The following is a 22675-nucleotide window of genomic DNA, read 5'->3' on the forward strand; positions in this document are numbered from 1 at the left end:
AGGATCTGAATCCAGGTCTTCCTGATTCCAAGGCCCCAGGAGGGGAGGAGCAAGCCCTTCATAAATCCTTGCTGAACCTGAGCAAGTTTGTTGTGATGGAAAGAGCCATAGATTTGGAATTGAGTCCCTGGTTCTGCTGTATACCCATGAGAACCAAGCCTTCTGGGCCTCACTTTCCCCATCTCTAAAATGAGGGAGTTGGGCAAGATGAACTTTAAGACCCCTTTCTGCTTGAAGAATGCCTCTTGCATTCATTTTTGTTGAAGCCGTGCAGGATATGGCCTGTGAGTGAACCCTCTACACCACCTCCTCTCATACCTAGATGGGGTTGGCCAAGAGCCTGAACACAATAGCGAGGGGAACAGGAGTGCCCTCCAGCCCCAGGAGCCTGCCTCCAGCCCTGTGCCACCCCAGGGTCCTGCCTCCAGCCTCGGAGTCCTGCCTCCAGCCCCGGGGCCCTGCCTCCAGACTCGGAGTCCTGCCTCCAGCCCCCCTCTCTGCAGCCTGGCAACTGCTTTGGCAGGTGCAGAGCTCTACCCCCAGCTGCCATAGTACTGAAAACCTGGAAAAACATCCCAAAAAGTTCACTATTCAAAAAAGCAATCAGAGTTGAGCTTCTTGAGAGAAGGGACTTACTGTTTTCCTTGCCTTGCACACAGTTGTGTAGTAAATGCTATTTCATTCATTCATCTCTCCTTACCCACTGCTGACATCTGACACCTTCCCCTCCTACTTGATGGATAGTTTTCAAGAAAACAGCAAGGGTCTAACTTGTAAAGCAATTTTTATTGAAGTATTCTGAGGGAAATTTTCCATATTATAATAGTAAAAATAGTAAAGTTGAACATTATAAAAAAATGCCACGGACAGAAGTGAGGGGCGGGGGTGGGGGCGCGAGGGGTGCCCTGCGGCCGAAGCATCTCATGCCTGCAGCACATTTCTTTTCATGGGGTTGGACAGTCGAGGAGTGGTGCATAAGCAAACTAGAAAGACTAACCTACGACGGGAGAGGCGGCAACATCGAGATGCTGCCTGTGGAAAGTTACTAAGATGATGTGGACGATGAAATGTGAGGAGGGGGGATGGGTGTGTGTATGTGTTTGTGTGTGTGTGTGTGTGTTGGGGGGGTGGGGCAGAGTAGCTCCTGTCCACAATACAGTTAACAAGACAACCCTCCCCCCCTTGTACTTTGACATCATATTCCTTTGAATACAGAGGAAAAATTCTAATTCAAGTCCTTTTGTTATACATAGCCCAAGGAAAAAAAAAGCTTCTCTGAGACAAACGTGGCCTGGGCACGATTACAGGATGTTACAGGGGGCTTTTTCCTACATACTCAGATCCAGGAACTCACCACCTACCCTCTGAAGGTAGCTGAGGAATTAGGAGGGGAGGGGGGGCTCAGTGCCAATATTTATTTCACTGAAGGAATTCCGGTTGGGTGTGCATGGCCCACAAGCCACAGGAGGCCTGATGGGGGAGGGGAGGTGGTGGAGGAGGCTGGCAGGGAGTTGGCGCCAACAGTTATCTAGTCCACAGATGCTCCCCACGAATACTGCTGGGAATTACTTCCCATGCAGAATCTCGATTAGCCCCCTGAGCCTTCCCAGTCGCCGAGCATCAGGAGTTGGGGCTGTTGAGCACCTCACTGAGGCCGCTGACTTGGCTCCTTTTGGGAGTCAGTCTCTCTGCATTGGTGGTGAAGATCCACCCCCCACCCCACCCCTGAGCTTTCCTTGGCCCTCGAAGCCTGTTCATCTTGTTGCTGAGGTTAATTATTGCACTAGCGACAAATGTCTTTACATCTTTCTAAATCCATCCACCTGGGTGTTCTGAGTGCCGAGGCAACATCGAGGTGAAAAAAGAAAAAGCTAGATGAAATAAATAAAAAGATGAGGGGGATTTCTCTTTTTCAAACTGGCTGATATGTTGGATGTCTTATTCCTAAAATGAACAATTTTTTTTACATGTTCTTTCCGACCCTTAGGTCCTGATGCAATGAAAATGACTTAATATTGTAATTGCTTCGGTTCCTCTCAAAAACACATCAGAGAATTTTTCCTTTTTCTTTTTTTTAAATACAAATCAATGGTGAGACTTCCTAGAAATTAATCTAAAGCGTTGTACAAAGCAACGTCGTTCACAAGTCAGGTAACATAGGAAGTTCCCTAGTGTCTGTTGAAGCCCAAGTCCCCCAAATGCAGTCCGTCCCTCCGAGTGTTTGCTTCCGGATGGATTCCCTTGGGGCGGCCACACATCACGCTGTCCCACTGGCAGAGTAGGAAAACTGAGGAAAGTGGGGCCGTCTCTCATTATCCACACACTCCATGTTGTCATCTGGAAAGAAGGAGAGAGGGCAGGGGAATAAGATGCTGAGTATGAAATATATAGGCATGTGTCATGACAGGCAGGCCACCTGGATGTCTGGATCTTCCCTCCCTTGTCCCTCCTTTTAAACACTCTCCTTTTCTTCCCTGGTCTTACCTCCTCTCCTTCTCACCCCTCCACACCCCCAAACTTGGTCTTACAATCTGGTGGGCATATAGGTGATGAAGTGGACAGAGCACTGGGTCTTGGGTCAGGAAGACCTGAGTTCAAATCAGACTGCAGACACTGACTGGATGATCCTGACCAAGTTACTTAAGTTCTGTCTGACTCAAATGTAAAATGGACAATAATAGCACCTACCCTGCAGGGTTGTTGTAAGGATCAAATAAGGTATTAAAGAACTTAGCCTAGTGTCTGGCCCATGGCAGCCACTTAAGAAATGCATTTCCCCCTTTCCTTCTCCCCTCTCTTTCAGTCCAAATATAACCCTGGCTGAAAAATTAAATGTCACAGACTCCAGTCTATGGAGATGCCCAAAGAGGCCCTCACCAAACAGACAGACCAAGTCTGACAAGGAGTCCAAACTACTCTGAATTCTATCACCTTTCCCTTGAATCCTGGCTAGGCGTGTGCCAAGGGCTGTAGGTATAAAGGATCTGCTATTCCCCTAACCAAAGACCCAGGAGATACAACAAAGGCCAAGCCCAGACCCCTCATTTTACAAACAGGGAAACTGAGGATCACAGATTTAGACCTGGAATGGACAGAGAAAACGAAATAGGCCAAGCCTCCAGCTCTACAGAGGTTCACAGAACAGATTTTCCCAAGGTCATATAAGTAGCTTTCAAAATGACAGAGCAACAATTCAATCCAGATTTCCAAAATTAGCAGTTAAAGGTCAGCAAAGACTTGATTAAGGGCACATGAGTTAACAAAGGAGCCAGGAAGAGAAGCCAGTTCCTTTTGACTCCCAGGGCCAAGCTGCTTTTCCCTAGGAGAATTCTTAGTGCCTGGTCCTCTTCTCCCAGGGGACTGTTCTTCTGTGGCCCACAGAAGGCAGGGTCCAGTCTAGCCCCTAGTCTCTTCCTTCTCATCTCAGCCCAATTCTCACTGGGCCCTGACACCATTTCCTGGAGATCCACATGCTCCCCTCCCGTCTCCTCCAAGTCCTAGCAGACCCTCCACATAGATCGATTTGCTTTCTATTCAGGTACATTTATATAATTCCTGTCAATTTCTTGATAACTTCATATGCAGATACTGAATGCATTTTGCTGTTATTTTACAGATTTGCTCTTCTAAACGTTGCTAGAAATATACAAAAAATATAGGTGATTCTTGTGGATTTATTTCATATTCTTTCTATTCTAATGTATCGGCAGATTCTTTCAATTTATTTTTATGATTTTTCTTATATGATAGATTCTTCTGATTATAATGAAAAAAGGTACTTTTATTTCTATTCTTTTTAGCTTTTTAAGAGAAATCTGTACTCTATGTTGTCTAATACTTTAACTGTATTTACTGTTCACAATTTTTATGTATGATATTAACATGATTATAATATAATAAAAGCTAATAGTGAATTTAAAAAATGAAAAAAAGTATGATTGTAGGGTTTCTTGAGGAGTTCTGGATACTTCTGGGAAAAAATGAGATGACCTGTGGAGTACTTGGGAGCCATGGAAGGACTTCCCTGAAAGCAGAGGGCCTCCTTCATGAAATTCTGACTCCAAGACTAGCTATAAGATCACACTAGTTGGGGGATGTGCCAAATACTAATGACAGGATGGGAGAAGGAGGGAGACCAGATAATACACTCATAAAAAAAACAAAACCCTTTACTATCACCCCCTTTTTATATTTAGAACTAAAAAACATCTGAAGGCAATAAAACTTTGAAGTCTAAAGAATTCCCTGCTGAGCAAGGGAATTGAGCTCAATTTGTCTTAAAAGAACAACTGTCTGGGAACAAGAGTCCTGCTCCCAGAGGGAGGAGAGCTGGCATCTATCTATTCCTGGGTGTTGCCACAAATTCACTCTGTGACCTTAAACAAATCCGTGTCTCTCTCTGAAGCTTGGTTTCTCCATCTGTAAAATGAAGGCAGTGAATCTTGCACATTCAGGGGTCTGGCCTTTCAGACAACCCTTTCCTCTTGCTGTCTCTGGACAGAGAGTCCTACAGGCCACGTATGTTCTGTGTCTGGTCACCCTGGGAAGTCCCGACACTGGTTCTGCTGGTGTGGAAAACTCCCTCACTCCCTTCTCAGGGTGACCCTGTAGGCCTCTACTCCCCTCCAAGAACCAGGGTAGCCCAAAGTCCTCTACTGGTGGCGCCTCTGAGGACCAGGAGGAGTCTGCCCGCTGGCTCAGTGTTTGGGAGGCTGGCTGATTTGGCCAGCCCTATCTGGTGGTCCCTACACAAGGTTTTGCCAGGGATGGTGGCTAGAGGGAAGAGGATGAGAAGAAGCAAGAGAGGCCACAGATTCTACCAGGTTCAGATATGTCTCCAAACCCAAGTCTGAGCCTCTCCAAACTCCAGTCTGAGTATGTCTTTCTTAAGTTTTAGAAAACAACAATTCAGAGTGAATTAAAATTTACAAAACTTCTACCTTTCTCTTTTTCCATTCTCCTCTCTAGACCTCAATTTCCCTGTTGGTAAAATAAGGAGGCTGGGCCATGCGAATGTGAGTTATTAGAACATAAGCCACAAGCTGGCAGAGACTTCAGAGGTCATCTAGTCCCTAAAGCAAGAACAGCTCTTCAATACACGTTCATTAAATTCAGTCAACATTTATTAAGTGCCTACTATGGCAAGTGAAGATCCTGGGGTTCAGAGAAGAGATATGACCTGTCCAAGGTCACAGAGCTAAGAAGGGCTGGAGCCAAGCTACAAATTCAGGTCTCCTCACTCCCAAGCCCAGGTTCTTTGTAGTACCCCCTCTACCTCCAGCGTCACTGGAATGACAGAATCCTTTGCCTGCATCTAATGCATGGTTCAGTGCAGTCTCCAGGCAGACCTCCCAGACTGACCTGCTTTCTCTTCTCTCTCCTCCCCCTCCATTAAACAGAAGAGCAGGCTAGGCCATCAATGAGCCACCTGAGAGCTGAGTGAGGGTCACAAGGCTAAATTTGGGGATAGACAGGATTTCCTCAGTTTACCCTGCCATGGGTGAGAGTGTAGGAGTCAGGCAGGAACACATGTAAACTTAAATCCTTTCTTTCTTTCTCTCCTGCCTAAGGATAAAGATGTAGAATTAGCCATAGAATGAAGGTCTAAACTTAAAGAGACCCTGGGCCCTTAAGCAAGGTGAAGGAATACTCACTTTTGAGTCAAGAGACCTCTACAAAAATCCCAGCTATGATACATACTGGGTGTGGGATCCTTCACCACCTGAGCCCCTCCTACCTTTCCAGTCTTCTTTTTTTTGGAGGCAATCAAGTGACTTGCCCAGGGTTACACAGCTAGTAAGCATCTGAGGTCACATTTGAACTCAGATCCTCTTGCCTCCAGGGCCAGCCACTGAACCACCTAGCTGCCCCTTTCCAGTCTTCCTACCCCTTACTCCCCTCCACACACGCTACAATCCAGTATCACTGGTCTCCTTGCTGTTCCTTGAACACGCCACTTCCAGACTGCATGCATTTTCTCTTGCTGTGCCCCATGACTGGAATGCTCTCCCTCCTCATCTCTGCCTCCTGACTTCCTTTCAGGTCCAAGCTAAAAGTTCACCCTCTATGGGAAGCCTTTCAGGATTCCCCCTTAATCCTAGTGCCTTCCTTCTGTTGACTTCCCCCAATTATCCCACCTAAATCTTATTTGTACATAGTTGTTGCATGCTGTCTCCTCCATTAGACTGAAAGGTCCTTGAGAACAGTCAATGTTTTTTGCCTTTATACCCCAGTGCTTGGCACAGTGCCTGGCACACAGTAGGTGCTTAATAAATGCTTGTTGTTGGGATTTTAGATAACTCACTTAACTTTTCTGAACTTCATTTTACCCATCTGTAAAACAACTACTACCACTATTATCACAACTACCACAGATGGTAACATTGTACCATCCAATACACAAGGTTATTCTAAGAAAAACCCCATTGTAAGCCTATAAGGACTACAGGCCAGGCTTCTACCTTCCCCCATGATCCACTGGGTCCTGCCACAGCAGCTGCCCTTCAAGCCCTGGAACTCACCTTGGTCAGGAGGGGTGATTGTGATCATCTGGGCTGTAAACTCCTCATCAAAATACCTGGTGTCTGTCTCAGATGTGACTTGAGGCTTAAATGGAGGCACCAGCTGCCGGGAGAGACAGGAAGAACAAAATGTGTGTGAGTCTTTAGTTCTTAAAGTCAACACTAAGATGCTGATTCTTCATATGCTCTGACATATCCTTAAGTGCTGGCTGCTCACCCACAGGAAGGGGACCCAAGAGTAATGGCCTAGATGTAAACTAACTCACGTTTTACCCTGGTTGTGGCAGATTTCTCTGTACTTCCTCAAAGTTCAACCAGGCAACACCACTCCCCTCCATCCCCTAGCTGAGTACCTCCAGTCCCAGGGGGAAGAACCAGTTCTTCCCTACCCTATAGGTTAAAAAGCCCACAAACAGAATTAAGCCATTGTCTTCGGAAGGCCCCATGTCATGTGGAAGAAAGATCTTAGAATTTTAAGCTGGAAGGACCCTTAGAGATCATTTGGTTCAATGTTCTCATGGGCAAACTGGGGCTCAGAGAGCCTAGGCTCACAAAGCTAGTAAGTGGCCAACCCAGGGTCCAAAGCCAGATTTAGGACTCATCAACCTAGGAATACTTGTTGGGACCCAAGCACAGTGCTTCAGGAGGATAGGACATGAAACAGATTTTTAATAAGGACAGTTTGAAAAGGAAAAATCTAGAACTTAGGACTTCCCAGAAGCAGCAGGAGAGCCCTGGGTGCCCAACACACAGAGGATGGCAGAGAAGCTAGGGTCGTGACAAAGACCTACTTCACTGACTTTTCTGGATGCTGTCCTTGTTTCCTTTGGCCCCTGCCCCCAAGCCCTTGACTCTAATAGAAACTGGGCTTTTGTGCCACGTCCCCTGCACCCCCTCCTGCTCCCCTGTATGTTGTCTTTTCCCATTAGAAAGTCAGGTCCTTGAGGGCAGAGGTTGTCAGGATGCCTTGCTCTGTATCCTTAGCAAGCACACAGTAGGCATTGCATAACTGCCTGCTCACCTGTTTTAGTCTATCAATCATAGGCAGTCAACCACAGGTGCAGCTGGACCCAGATACTCTGATTTGCACAACTCTTCCTCTCTGACCAGAGGACAGATCAGCTAGGTGGGTAAAGGGCAAAGAGAGGTAAACAGCACCAAACCCTCCCACATCTATTCAAGTACTGACTGGACGAGGTGTTCTGGTGAGGTGGCCAAGGGAGTGGGGGCCAAAAGGCCTGGGCTCTGACCCTGGCTTTGCCAGAACTTGCTCCTAGACCTCTGGCAAGTCACTTCCCTTTTCAGAGTCTTAGCTTTTTTACCTACTGAATGAAGAGGGCAAACTAGGTATTTTGGGGGGAATGGAAGAGACTTCAGAAATCATCTAATCATTGTAATTATCTGAATGACAGCACCTTGAAGCTTCACCCAAAACTAGTGATAGGAACCAAGGAGGCTGTCAGCCTTGAAACCGGAAGGAACTGGGGCAAGGTGTGGGGGGAGGGGGGTCTTCTCCTGAAATACAAGGTAAGATCAGGCCCAAATATTCACTAGATGGGAAGGAAGCTGGTTATGAAGGAGCTGTGCCGGCTTCCCGGCCAGATGAAGGAGAGCTCCAGAAGTTATTTCATTTCTCTAAAACTTGGTTTCATCACCTGTAAAATGGGGATAATCTGTGAACAACCCACCTTATGGGGATGTTGTAATCAATACGCTTCATAAGTCTTAATATAATACTCCAGAAAAGGGATCCCTCATAATCACCCCGTTATCTTATATATATATATATATATGTCTCCTCCCAGAGAATGGAAGTTCCTTGAACATAGGGACTGTGTCATTTCCACTTCAGTATCCCAAGCTCAGTGCCTGGCATGCAGCAACTGTCTGGTAAATGCTTTTTGACTGATTAGCAATATACCCCTACCTTTTTCACAGGTGAGGAAACAGGGTGAGACAGGTTAAATACTATGCCAAGGGTGCCGGTCACACAATTAAGAGAAAAAAGTCAGTGACGGGATTTGAATGAGTCCAGGTCCCCCAAGTCTAGCACTCATTCCTATACTACATTATACTGTAATGTTATGATGTGATATAATATATATAACATGAAATTATATATAAGATATAATGTGATATAATATATAATAGAACAGAATAGAATAAATAATAGGACATGATATAATATGTCATAGGTGATACAATATATGGCGTGACATAAGTATAATAAAATATGCACTAAATAAGGCACCTTAAAGCACTACATACATGTTGGCTATTAGGTATTGCTGTTATTATTATACAATGAGTTGCTATGACCTAACAGGAAGACTTTTAGATTCTAGAAGTATTCTTTACTTTTTTTACTTTAGCCTCAGCAAACTGCAGCCCGGCACTAAATTCAAACCAGCTGCCTGTTATTGTATGGAGCCAAGACTGGTTTTTATATTTTTCAATACAAGAAAACTTTATTTAAAAATTCAAAAACCATTCTTAGCTCATGGGTCCCAGACATAGTTTTCTGGCCCCCTGCTCTGGCTAATAATAATAAACTCTACATTTGTCTTCCTGCCAAGATGGCCACCTGAATGGGAATCAGATCACCCAGCTCCCACATATCTACTCCAGCAAGACTCTGGAGTTAGAACCCAATTGAAAAATGTTCAAGAAACACAATGAGAAACTACAGTAAGTGCCATCTTCCACTCCAGAACTGCACACATGCACAAACATATCAGCCAGTAGTCCATGGGCAATAGGGCAGGGGCCATCCCTAACCCCCAGCAGAATTAATGTCAGGGACTCCCAGGTTGACCAGACACAGACCACATGTAGCTTGTAAGACTGTATATCCAGAGTCAATGTCAGGGCCTCCTAGCTTGACCAGACACAAAACATATGGAGCCCATAGGCTTTATATCCAGAGGCAACAATTGCCTTAAAGGCAACCAGGTTGTCAGAAAGCTCCTGCAACCCTCTGACTGGGCCAGTTCAGGGGCTCTGAGGACCATAATCCTGTCCTGAAATGCTAGAGAGGACCCTGAAGATCCATTGCTCTGAACCTCAAAGATCCTGAAGGGGCTGAATCCCAGACCAGATCACCTCATTCAAAAGAACACCAGGGCTTTGACCCTGGCACAAAGCCCCAGTTCTGGAACTAAAGCTGAAGAGATGACTAAGTCATAGAAAACACCAAATGGCATCAAAAATCACTGCAAAAGAACCAGGTTTTCATTGTACGCAGTAATAGCAATATTGTAATGATGACCAATTGTGACTCATTTATTACTCTGATCTATTCAACGATCCAAAACAATTCTAAAGGACTCATGATAAAAAAATGCTATCCATCTCTAGACAGAGAACTGATGAACTGAGTGCAAATTGAAATATAATTTTCTCACTTTCATTATTTTTCTTTTTTTTGCCACATGGAGAATATGGAAATATGTTTTACATAATTTCACATGTATAATTGATATCATATTGCTTGCTTTTTCAGTGAGTGGAAGAGAGAGGGAAAGAATTCAGAACTCAAAATTTTTAAAAATGTTAAAAATAAATAATAAAAATTTTTTCAAACTTAAAAAAAAACACTGCAAGCAGAGACTCAAGAGGAAAAAAATGGGATTTTCCACAAGGAATACATGAATACCTAGAAGAAATGAAGTAAGACATTAAAAAAGGAAATGAGCTCTTGAGGAAAGAATTGGAAAGAGAATAAGTAGGTCAGAAGAGAAAACGGTAATCCCTACCCAGGAAATGAAATCTCTGCAAAGCAGAAGAGACCAAACAAAAATCAATGATTTCATGAAACAGCAAAAAATATTAAAACAAAATCAAATTATGGAAAAAATAGAAGAAAATGTAAGATTATCTGATGTTCAAAACAACTGACCTGGAAAAGAATTCAAGGAGAAAGAATTTAAGACTCACTGGACTGCTCCAAAACTGATTAAAAAAAACAAAACAGCCTAGACATTCTATTTCAAAATATCATAAATAAAACTACCCAAATCTATCAGAACTAGAGAGCTAAGATAGAGAAAATCCATTGATCACCTTCTGAAATGAACCCCAAAGTCTCAGCAATATCACTGCCAAAATCCAAAGCTCCCTCATCTAAGAAGACATACTGTTATAGGCATCCAGAAAGGAGCAGTTCCTATACCAAGGAATTATGCAATCAGGCTCACACAAGACCCAGCAGCTTCTAATAAAAACCAGAGGAGATCTTGGCACACACTATTCCAAAAGATAAAGAAAGATAATGGCTTACAACCAAGAACAACTTAACCTGCAAATCTAAGTGTAATCCTACAGGGGGAAAAGTAGATCTTTAATGGAATGGAGGATATCCAAGCATGCCTAATTAAATGCTTGACCAGATTTAAGCAGGAATTCTGAAATACAAATCTAAGAGTCCAGAGAAACCTAGATAGGCAAATTCATTTGAGACAATGTAGGGAGCTGTAAGATAGAGTGCTCACATTCTAATGAGGGGACTAGAAACAAGTGTTCCTTCAAAACTGTGTCTTCAAAAGGTAAAAAAGAAAATATCTAAATAAGAAAAACAGAGGTCCTAGGAGGTGTTTGGGGAGGGGTGGGATGGGGGAGGGAAAAACTGGTTCTGTTTTGTGGGTTTAAAAGAGCAGAAGAGAGGGTAAAAGAAAGAATACACTATCGGAAAAAAGTAGAAAGGGAGTGGTGCTTGACAGTTCTCATAACAGAGGTTCAAAAGAATATATAAACATGAAGAAAAGGACCAGGTGACTGGGCATCAGGTGACCCCCACTCTTACCAGAAACTGACAAAGGAGGGTTAAGAAAATAACACAGAAAAGAACAAAGTAAAAAAGTGCACAGCAAAGAACAAAAGAAAACTCACAAGGAAGCAAAGATGGACAATTCTCAATACAATGAGTATTATTTATCATATAGGTTTCTTGAAATGAAAATTTGTTACATATTTTTAATCCTCTCATGTTCTGCTATGCACATGACATGTTTTTGTTTCTTTCTAACTTTGTATTTAAGTTTATGATATGTTTTTGTTTCTTTTTTCTATTGTCTATTTGTGTTCTGGCATTTGAGTCTAAAATTTTTGAAAAAAAATAACAGAACCATGCACAGAATTTGGTGCAGAAATTCATCAAACTCAATAGGTGGGGGGATGAGGGAAGAAGGTATTAAGTGGGAGTAAAATAATGGAGAGGGAAAAGTCACAAGCAAAACAAACTTCTAGATCCTGAAGGCAGGGATCTGGGAGGAGGATGAAGGGGAGGAGAAAAGAATTAGAATCTAAGGGAATACCTCAGCCTGCTGATTAGGCAATTGGCAATTAGGAACAGGTGAACAAATAGCAAATGTAAATAAATGTAATGGGGGGTGGCTAGGTGGTGCAGTGAATAGAGCACTGGCCTTGGAGTCAGGAAACCTGGGTTCAAGTCTGGCCTCAGCCACTTAACACACACAAAAAACTAGCCCTGTAACCTTGGGCAAGTCGCTTAACCCCAATTGCCCTCCAAAAAAAAAGCAAAAAAACCCAAAACTGTAATGGGATATTACCAAGCTGTAAAAAATGAACAAAGAGTTTGGTGATCAACTGTGAAGGACTTAGGTCTTTTCAGCAACACCATGATCCAAGACAATTCCAAAGGACTCATGATGAAAAATGCTATCCACCTCCAAAGAAAGAACCGTGGAGTCTGAATGCAGATTGAAGCAGACTATTTTTGATTTTCTTTATTATTTTTGTGGTGTGTTTTGTTCAGTATTTTCTTTCACAACATGACTAATATGGAAATATGTTTTGCATGACTGCACATGTATGACCTATATCAAATTACTTACTATCTCAAAGAAGGGGAAGGGGAAAGAGAATTTGGAATGTAAACTTAATAAATGTTAAAAAAAAATTGTTTTTACATGTAAACGGGAAAAATAGTAAAATATTATTTTAAAAAAAGACCAAAGAGATGATTTAGAGAATCCTGAGCAGTAATTAACATAGAGTGAAGGTAAACAGAACCAAAATAACAACATAACAAACAACTGAGAAAAATAAGAAACCTGATTAAAGGCAGCTAGAATAAGCACAGTGGTTAGAGCACCAGGCCTGGCGTCAGGGGAAACTGAGTTCAAAGCCAGCCCTAGATGCTTATTAGCTGTGTGACCTTGGGCAAGTCACTTAACCTCTATTTGCCTCACTCCTCCCAAAGTTATTGTGATGATCAAACGATATGATAATTGCAAGGCCCTTAGCAAATTGTCTGGCCTATAGTAAGCACCATGTAAATGTGAGATGCTATTATTGCTGTTGTTGTCGTTGTTAACAAAGCATGTCTCCAGAGGATCTATGATGAAATAACAGATACAAAGAATAGAGATGTACATTATTGGACATGGTCACTCTATGGATTTGTTTTGTTTGGCTATGCTAATTTTTAAGTAAGTTTCCCCTCCCTCTCTTCTTTTTCTTTCTTGAAGTTAATGGGGGAGGAAATAGCAGTAGTAATGCAACAAAAAAAAAAAGACTCCAAAAAGAGAAAAAAAGAAGGGTATTGTAACATTTTTTTTAAATGCACAAAAGAGAATGGAAGGAAACAGACAAAAACAGGACAGGTCTGAAAGTAATGTGTAGAATTTATTATATGCTTTTTATATTTTTTTGCTTTTTTGGAGAGGGGAAGGCAGGGCAATTGGGGTTAAGTGACTTGCCTAAGGTCACATGGCTAGTAAGTGTTAAGTGTCTAAGGCTGGATTTGAACTCGGGTCCTCCTGACTCCAGGGCCAGTGCTCTATTCATTGAACGACCTAGCTGCCCCCATACTTTCTTATTTTTAAAAAGCAAATCGTGAAATGGAGATTCGTAGTTTCATATACACTCCTTTTTTATATTGAGCTATGTGTTGTCCAGTGCTCTTTTTGGGGGGGGAGGGGGAAAGGTGTGTTTACGTTCAGAATTAGAAAAAAAAGGAAGATTTAAAGAAAGAGAAAAACTCCACTTGTGTTTTGAGCAGCTAGGGGAATGACTAGGTATCCACAGTCAAGCCAGAAGAATCTAGGTAAATTAAAAAACTCCACTGGCTGGGGATAGGCTGGTAATGCTAGAAGGAAAGAAGTAGAGAAAGGGCTGCAAGGCCCCCCGTGTCATCCCCAGGAACCCCATCCAGGGCTCAGCGAGGAGGCCAGAAAGAGCTAGCAAGAGGATGGAGGCTGATGAGTCACCTTCTCTCTAGGACGCAGGGGGCTCCAAGACCACAGAGGCTGGAGGGGAACAAAGGAAGGGCCTGAGCCAACTCTGCAGGCAGGAACAGCCAGGGTGTCTGCCTGCTAGAGCCTGGGGAATGGCAGTGGGGGAAGGTTGTGCCTCATCAACAGAAGACACAGGAAATGAAACAAGCTTGTTACCAGGACTCGAGGACAGCGAAGCATTTCTGAGTAAGGATCTTTGTCCCAGCAGAAGGGCAGCTGCTTGCCCAGGGTCCCATGGCAGTAGGCATGATCCAGGAGCTGGTGCTCCAGAGCTGAAGAACAGACACAGCCAAGCTACACATGCCCTAAGCCAGGTGCTACAAGGAAGGACATGATGTGTCAACAAGTCAAGCACCTAGCACCCACCTACCACCTAAATGTGCCTAGCTGGGTCTTTGCCCTAGGTAGCTACAACGGACGTACATATCACAGTGCTAGGGTGGGACTGGATGACTACTTGTTGGCTATGTCACAGGAGGGGGGAAGGGAAGGGTTCCCTTTATGTACAGATTGGACTGGATGTATGTCCCTTCCAACCTTCAAATTCTTTGATTCTTAAACAGGAAAGGCAGGGTTACTAAGGACTAGAACATGTCACTGACTCTGCTTGCTTTCTCAGTGGGTGGGAGAGGGGTGAGAGGGAAGAAGAGAATTTGGAACTCAAAAATTTTTTAAAAGCCATAAATAAGTACATAAATGTGAAAAAAAACCTGATCTATAAAATTCATTATATATTTGTGTGTGTGTATCTCACACATACCACACACACACACACACACACACACACACACATATATACTTTTTCATTCTCTGGGCCCAGAGAAAACCAACAGAAGCAGCCTGTTATGAAAGAAAGAGCAATTACTGGACTTAGGAGTGATGGCAAACATTTGGGGCCTGTAAAGGGCTCTTAAAATGTAGTTAGAAGGCACGGTCTCATCTACTCCTCACAGCAGCTCATTAAGGGATGTACTACAAATATTATTATTCCCATTTTGCAGAGGAAGAAACTGAGGCTCATGATAAAGTATCAGAAGGCAGGATTTGAATCTTGGTCTCTCCTGAATCCAAGGCTAAGGATATTTGCACTTCAGATTTCTCAGTCATAAAACAAGAAGGTTTCCAGGGGTGGGAAACCTGCGCCCTGAGGCCACATGTGACCCTCTAATTCTGCACTTGAGGACCTAGAGGGCCACATGTTCCCCACCCCTGCAACCAGATAACTTCTAAGAACCTCCTCTCCACTCCACCTCTAGATCCAAGGAGCCTATGAACTTTTGCAGATGAGAAAGAGAGAGCAAGAGAGAGGGTTTTTGTTGTTTTTTGGAAGGAGCAGGCAAAGAACGGCAATGGGCATCTACTCTAGTAGATGGACTTAAATAAGGATTTATAAACAATATCCCAATTCTTAAGAATATTAAGGATATGAATGCAAACAGGCTCTGATGCTCAAGGTTGAAATGCCAGGATAAAATGCTCCCCCCGCCCCAAGCTTCCTATGACCTCCTAAGTCTCCTAGTTGGGACGATGAAATAGAGGGAAAGCATCAAGGGCCTCTTGGCCAAGCTGCTGGCAGGCACCCGAGGCAGGGCAGAGGCCAGGAAGGGGAGGCCTGCCAACAGCCCTGCCATGCCTGAAGCCCCTCCTTCTGCTTTCCAATGGGGAAATAGGCAGCTCCAACAGCCTAATCTCAATTTAGGGGCAATGGAGTCACACAGGCTGGCCACGGTGCAAGGAGTCTGCACTTGGAGCCAAGAAAGCCCCAGTTTAAATCTCTCTTCAGACACTTACTGAGCAAGACTTAACCTCTGTCTGCCTCAGTTTTCTTATCTGTTAATAAAATAGGGATGAGAATAGCACCTACCTCTCAGGGCTATTGTGAAGATAATACTGTAAAGCATCTTGCAAATATTAAAGCACTATGTAAATGCTAGCTATTATTATTATCATTATTATTATTATTGTTATTAATCACCATTATTATAAGGGTCACAGAATCTCCAGAGTGGGAAGAGACCTCAGAGGTCTATTCTTCTCACCTTCCACATGAGCAAGAATTTCTACCATGCACACACCCATAACATCCCCCACAAGTGGTTATTCAGCCTCTACTGGAGCATTTCTGGGGATAGAAAACTCAATACTTCCTTGGAATTCCATCCTACTTTGAAACAGCTCCAGTGCCTGCTGGGAAAACTCTAGGAAGAGAGGCCCAGACTGAGCAGAGCCTCACTGGACAGCCCTGCCTCCCTTGCCTCCTGGGAACCCACCTTTTTTTCATAGACATCTTGCCATACAATTCCAGCAAAAAACTTGTGCTGCATAATCTCTTTTGCATCGTCTGGTCCCCCACCTAACCTGCAGAAACAGAGAGAGAGAGAGGGGAGGGGGAGAGAAGAAAGGACAAAGTTACTTTCAAATCCACTGCAATGATAAATTCCCAGCAGGGTCTCTTCTGAAGCATTCAGGAGGCAGAACCACAGGCTGGCAGAGCTGGAAGGAACCTCAGAGGCCACAGGTAAGGAGACTGGGGACCTGCAGGGAAAATAACCACCAAACCACACAGGCAAAAAGCAGCAGAGCCAACCTTGAGAGCCAAGTCTTCGGATTTCTAAGTCTAGGGCTCTTTGAAAACAAATCACTTATTGGGGGTGGCAAGGTGGCACAGTGAGTAAAGCGCTGGCCCCGGAGTCGGGAGGACCTGAGTTCGGTTCCAGCCTCAGACACTTAACACAAAAAAACTCGCTGCATAACCTTAGGCAAGTTACTTAACCCCAATTGCCCTCCAAAGGGCAAAATCACTTATTCTTACTGATAACTCTTGTTTTTGTCACATTCATTTACAGACATATATCTGAAAATCAGTATTTCCATATTGTTTTTCAGTTGTTGTCCCACTTGTTGTGACTCTATTGTTGTGACTCGGGGTTTTCTTGGCAAGGTTTGCATTTCTTTCTCCAGTTCATTTTATAGATGAGGAAACTGAGGCCAACAAGGTTAAGTGACTTGCCCAGAGTCACATAACTACTAAGTGTCTGAGGCCAGATTTGAACTCTGGTCTTCCTGAGTCCAGGCCCAGAGCTCTATACTGTGCCACCTATCTGCTCCCTATTAACACACACATACAGAGTAACACACACGTGTGTGCATGTATGTGTATACATACACACATATAAGCGTGTGCATATATGTGCCTTCCCCCTCAACTACCCAATTAGCCATCCACGTAACAAATATTTTAAAAGAAATCCCTAAAAAAGCAGGTCAGAAAAATTAACACAGTAATATAATAATTTTAATTTGTGAAATATATTTTTTGATGTTGTAGTATAAGTAAAAGGACTCCAAAATGGAATCATTTTGGCTAAGTGGTCCTAATGACCATAAACATATAAGCAGTAACAGATAGCCTGAACTTTTCCACTGTCCTCACTCATTCTGACCTTACATTAGACATGTAAATGATTGAGGCTTCTGAACTCCAGCAGACTGTTGTGACAACCATTTCTGAGATCTCTAACACATTCAGACCCTCACTAAATTTCTGGTCCAAATTAGGAAACTCTCCCACCCAAACCTGATATCAAAAAGCAACCAACCACGTCTAGTCCTGATTTAGAATTCCCATCCCATTCCTGACAATTATTTGTTCTCAATCAAGCTTATTTTTAAGATATAAAACTTTCCTGCTCAGACCACACTCTGAATGTGTATTCTCACTGAGATCTTGCTACAGAACGTGTCTCCCTCACACTGTCAGCAACCCCGGTCTTGCATGGCCAAGCCTCTGTCTGTCCATATTGCTATACAGTATGTATGTGTAGTTTTATTTTTGTGGGCTTGCTGTGCTGCATAGTAATAAATCTCATGCCTGCAAATACCTATTTTCTGTAAATCTTCCAACCTGGGTCTTTGCTCCAGTCTGACCCAAGCCAATAGAGCAATCAACCACAGTACCATGCCAAAGTGGTAGTCACAGAAATTGAGCCTGAACCCTGGCTCTGCCACTTTCTACCTATACGACTCTGGGCAAGTTACTAAACCTTGTTTTCAACCTTGGCCTCCAGTTTTCTCATTGGTAAAATGAGAGTTGGACTGATTTCTCTAAAGCCATCTTTTCTAGAGTTCAAGCTTACATGATTCTAGGAGCTATATCAGAGAACTGTGCATTATTCCACACCCACAGGCCCCCAGACAAGCAGCGAAGGAAAGAGGTACATTTTTTCAACTCCTAGATCGTTTGGTGTTGTTTCCTTTTTTTCCCTTTCCTTTTATATTGTTATAGTCATTTCCTATTTTTTCCATGCTACTCATTTTTTTGCATTTGCTACCATTTTTTTTGCTACCATTAATTTTGCATCAGTTCATATAAATCTTCCTGAGTTTCTCTGCATTCTCCATTACGTGTTTTTCCTTGAAGCTATTATATTAATGAGTCACAATCTGTTTAGTCATTCCCTGTCATAATTAAGTTAAAAGATTTCCATATTGGTCTGTCTAAAAATGCATGTCTTATCCTGCATCTTGACTCCATCCTCTCTCTGCATGTTTCAACATCAACCCTCGGGAACTGTGTTGGGTTCATTGCACTGATCAGTTCTTAAGTCTTTCAAAGTTGTTGGTGTTTACAATGTTGTTGCTTATCTTGTCTCACTTTACAGCATGATAAATTGTCCTCTCAGTTCTGTTCACTTTAGTCTGCATCAGATCATATAAGTCTTTGCAGGTTTTTTTTGTTTTCCCCCTGAAATCATTCTTTTTGTCCTTTCTTACAGTACAACACTCATATAATATGCTCAGTCATTCTCCAACTGATGTGTACCCACTTAGTTTTCAATTCTTTGCCACCAGAAAAAGAACTGCTATCAATATTTTTGACCATATGGATTCTCTCCTTTTTTCTTTTATCTCTTTGGGGTAGAGGCTCTAGTCATGGTTACATTGGGTCAAAGGTTATGTACATTTTAGTGACTTTTGGAGCATGGTTCCTAATTGCTTTTCAGAATGGCAGAACCAATTCACAGCTCCACCAACAATGCACCACCACCTAGCTCCCCCTATCCCTAGTTCTTTCAACTGATCCCCATAAAACACAGTTGCCAGTTCTCTAAATGGCTTAGTGACCTCCCTCAGGACATTCCAGATTGTCAATGTGCCTCCTAAGATTGTGCCCAGGACCAGACACAGTATTTTAGGTGGCTCTGGTCAGGGCAGGAAACAATAGGACTTTCACCTCACTTCATCTGGAAACTGGCCTTGCTTTCTTTGGTTCTAAATTACACTGTTGAGGAGTCACAATGAATAGCTAGTAACCATACTCTCTCTCTGGTGTTTTCCTTCTATATATGTAATTATTATTCAGCCATGTCCTTGCCCATCTTGTACCTAAATTTAAAAAAAAATCAACTGGACGGAAGAATTTTATATTTACTCTTAAATTCAATTCTCCATGTCATATAGATCTGCTAATGGGTCAAACACAGACCTGCATCATAGCTGTTGAGAGGGACAAGATAGGTTGTAATTTGGACCAGTGGGTGGAGCTCCCAGACCACGGAGATCATATCCAATTAGACTCTATCTTGTTTGCTTTGGTCCACTCCTCAAAGGGGTCTTAATCCTTCTAAAATGCCAATGGAATTCTCTCCCTTATGAAACAAATTCTCTTTTTCTAGGTGAAGAAACAGAAGAAGAAAAACTGGTCCTCCTGCTAGGCGAGGCCTGGAGAACATGTGACTGCGGTCAGGGGATGGTGAGGGCCATGAATCATATTAGAGGGGGGACTGTCACTTTGGATGCAAACAGTTCCCATGGCTCTTCTCTGTGGCAACCCAGCAAAGGAGGCCAGAGGAGGCAGCTGGCTCGTCTCCTTTGGAAGACGCTCTAAGCAGCAGCTGCTAGGCCAGAACTCCTACACCAGCAGAACACAGCCGCCACTCTGGGCCCCACACAGCAGTTTCCCAGCTAGCTCTTGGGACATAAGTGGTGGCGTAGGGAGGGGCAGTTCTGACCAAGGACGCCAGACTCTGGACCAAGGAGAAGTTGGTCCAGAGGTCGCTGGCATAGGCAGACAGAAACTTCCATTTCAACTTCTATCTGGTTAACCAAGAGAAGGCAGAAACTACCCCAGGCTCCTGTCTCCTCATACAACTACCCGTGCTGTGTCTCAATCCCAAGGGCTGAAGTGGTTTAATTGGGCACAACACCCATTTGAACATTAATCTCAGGGGGGACATGGTGGAGAGAACCTTGGGCTGAAAATAGGATTCCTAGGCTTTGATCTGAGTTTTGTTACTACTTCATTTGTGAGGAGATAACTAGATGGTTCAAGGGATAACTAGTTGCTAGCATTTGGATGCATAGAGCACTGGACCAGGATTCCAGGGAGATCTGAGTTCAAATCTAGACTTATTCACTTGTTAGCCATGTGACCCTGAGCAAATCACTGAATCTGTCTCAATTTTCTCACTATAAAAACAGGGATAGGAGCAGCGAGGTGGTGCAGTGGACAGAGTGCTGGACCTTGATCCAGGAAGACTCATCTTCCTGAGTTCAAATCTGGCCTCAGACACTTACTAGCTGTGTGACCCTGCACAAGTCACTTAATTCTATCTACCTCAGTTACCTCATCTATAAAATGAGCTGGAGAAGGAAATGGCGAACCACTCCAGGATCTCTGCCGAGAAAACCCCAAATAGGGTCACAAAGAGTTAAACACGAGTGAAAAACAACTGAACAACAAAAAGGGGATAATAATTGCCCTATCACCCAGAACAGTGAGGTTCAGATGAGATAATAATTGGAAAGTACCTTGAACGAAGTAAGTGCCATATAAATGCTAGCTAATTACTAACTGAAGCAGTGAGTAGGTAGTCAAATCTAACTGTCTGGGGCAGCTAGCTGGTGCAGTGAATAAAGAACTGGCCCTGGAGTCAGGAGGACCTGAGTTCAAATCCGGCCTCAGACACTTAACACAAAACTAGCCATGTGACCTTGGGCAAGTCACTTAACCCCAATTGCCCTGCCTTCCCCCCTCCAAAAAGACCAAAAACCAAAAACAAAATCTGTTTGCCACTCATGCTCTGCCAGCATAACCCAGAGTCCAACATAACCCAGTGACACCTTCACTCTTAAAGGGTCTAATTTCTAAATGCTAGCAAATACAATTTTTACTATTATCATAATTTGTATTATTTGACCTTGAAGGCCATCTGAAGGTCATTCAGGTGAAATATGTTAATCCCTCAACACCAATAAATGTTCACGTGGCAACAGAAACATCTGAATGGCAAAGATGAACAAAATTCTCAAACAAATTAAGTTAGTAATCAGACTCAACAAATCATACTTTCTCTCTGGTCTGGTTCCAAATAATAAGAGCTGTCCCAAACTGGAAGGGGTAATGAGCTTCTCATCACTGGAGTTCTTCCAGTACTGGCTGCATCATCATTGGCCAGGAATGCCGGAGAAGGAACTCCTACTGAATTCAGAGGTAGAAGGAACTTAAAGATTCAGAGCTGGAAGGGGACCTCTGAGGCCATCAGTACTCGCCTTACATTATCTGCATCATTGGATGGTTTTTGTTTCAGACCCCTCAATTTAAATGTGAGGAAACTGAGGCAGCAGTGGGCTTGGAATCAGACAGACTCATGTTCTTGAGTTCATATCTGGCCTCAGACATTTACTAGCTGTATGACCCTGGCCAAACCATTTAACCCACTTTGCCTCTGTTGTCCACATCTGTAAAATGATCTGGAGAAGGAAATGACAAACCCCTCCAATATCTTTGCCAAAAAAACTCCAAATGGGGTCACGAAGAATCAGACACAACAATAAACCAAGGCCCTCCAAAATTAAGTAATTTGCCCCAGGTCACACTGGGATTCGATCCCAGGGCACCTAACTTAAAATCCAATGCCCTTTCCACCATACTCAATGAACTAGAACTAGAAGCCCTATGAGCTCTTTTCCAGTCTGAGATTCTAGCCACAGGTTTCCAAAAGTCTATGGTCAATGTCCAGGTTAACCTCACTTAATAAAATAGCTGTGTCACCAAGGTAGTAAATGTAAATTGGAACTTTGCAAACTAAATCAATACAAGAAACACGGGAGCTCCATGTTTCAGCTTGCTATAAATACTTCCTACTTCCATTTAGAAAGTATGTAATCATGTACAGGAAGGCCCAGAGGCCCTTGTCAGCTTAACCTCTTCTCTCCAAATTCCCCAGGCTCTGTTTCTACCCACACTCTATTCATCCTTTATTACATTATTTCTTCTATATTTCAAAGAGCTGATTACTTTGGAGTTGGCATTCTCCCCACCAATGGCTCACATGTTCACTGTGGTTTAGCAGGCTACCGTCTAGGGTGGCTATGAACAAAAACACTCAAGTGTCCTGGGGTTAAATTGTTAATGATGAGCCTTTCCAACCTGCCTTATCTGGGTCCTTGGTCAAGAGACACGGGGACCATCAAAAGGCTCATATTTAAAACCTTTCCAGCTTAGGTGAATTTTATAGAATTTCTACTCTCCTGGAATAACCTTTAAGAACCCAGCAGGCTCCTTCCTCCATGCATGAAGAATCAGAGCAGGATTTATTTTTATTGCTAATTATAGATGCAATTATAGAGCAAATACCCCCTGAGGGTAGGAAGGACAGATTACCAACTGGGCCAGGGCTATTTCTGCCCCAGTAGGGGCAGACCCAGCTTGGGCATTAGGAGGAGGCTCCTTAAAAGACATGCTCCGAATGCTTCTAGAGGGAAAAGGAAGATGCTTCCTACCTCTCTTGAGATGAGGCTTTCCCTTATAACCTTTGGCAAAATAAGACCAATCCTAGAGATTCTGCCCCTCTAAAATTAACAGAGGATTGATTTCTGGAAATGCAAGGGGGCTCA

The 22675-nt window shown here is 43.3% G+C and overlaps 1 protein-coding gene across 3 annotated transcripts in view; it reads right to left on the reverse strand.

Annotated features, from left to right (window-relative positions):
* Positions 1-769: 769 nt before the first annotated feature.
* AKT1 (AKT serine/threonine kinase 1) overlaps positions 770-22675 on the reverse strand; it is a 136591-nt gene continuing 114685 nt past the window's right edge. For all 3 annotated transcript variants that reach the window (XM_069103831.1, XM_069103830.1, XM_069103832.1), the window contains 3 exons: positions 16048-16135; positions 6522-6624; positions 770-2337 (listed from right to left, as the gene is read on the reverse strand). In XM_069103831.1, coding sequence (XP_068959932.1) covers positions 2258-2337; positions 6522-6624; positions 16048-16135 — 271 coding nt within the window. In that variant the 3' untranslated portion in view covers positions 770-2257. The remainder of the gene's footprint in view (positions 2338-6521; positions 6625-16047; positions 16136-22675) is intronic.

Source organism: Petaurus breviceps, unplaced genomic scaffold, assembly GCF_028583685.1.
Source record: "Petaurus breviceps papuanus isolate PSGF00001 unplaced genomic scaffold, PetGlider_PUasm1.0 64, whole genome shotgun sequence".
Taxonomy (NCBI): domain Eukaryota; kingdom Metazoa; phylum Chordata; class Mammalia; order Diprotodontia; family Petauridae; genus Petaurus; species Petaurus breviceps.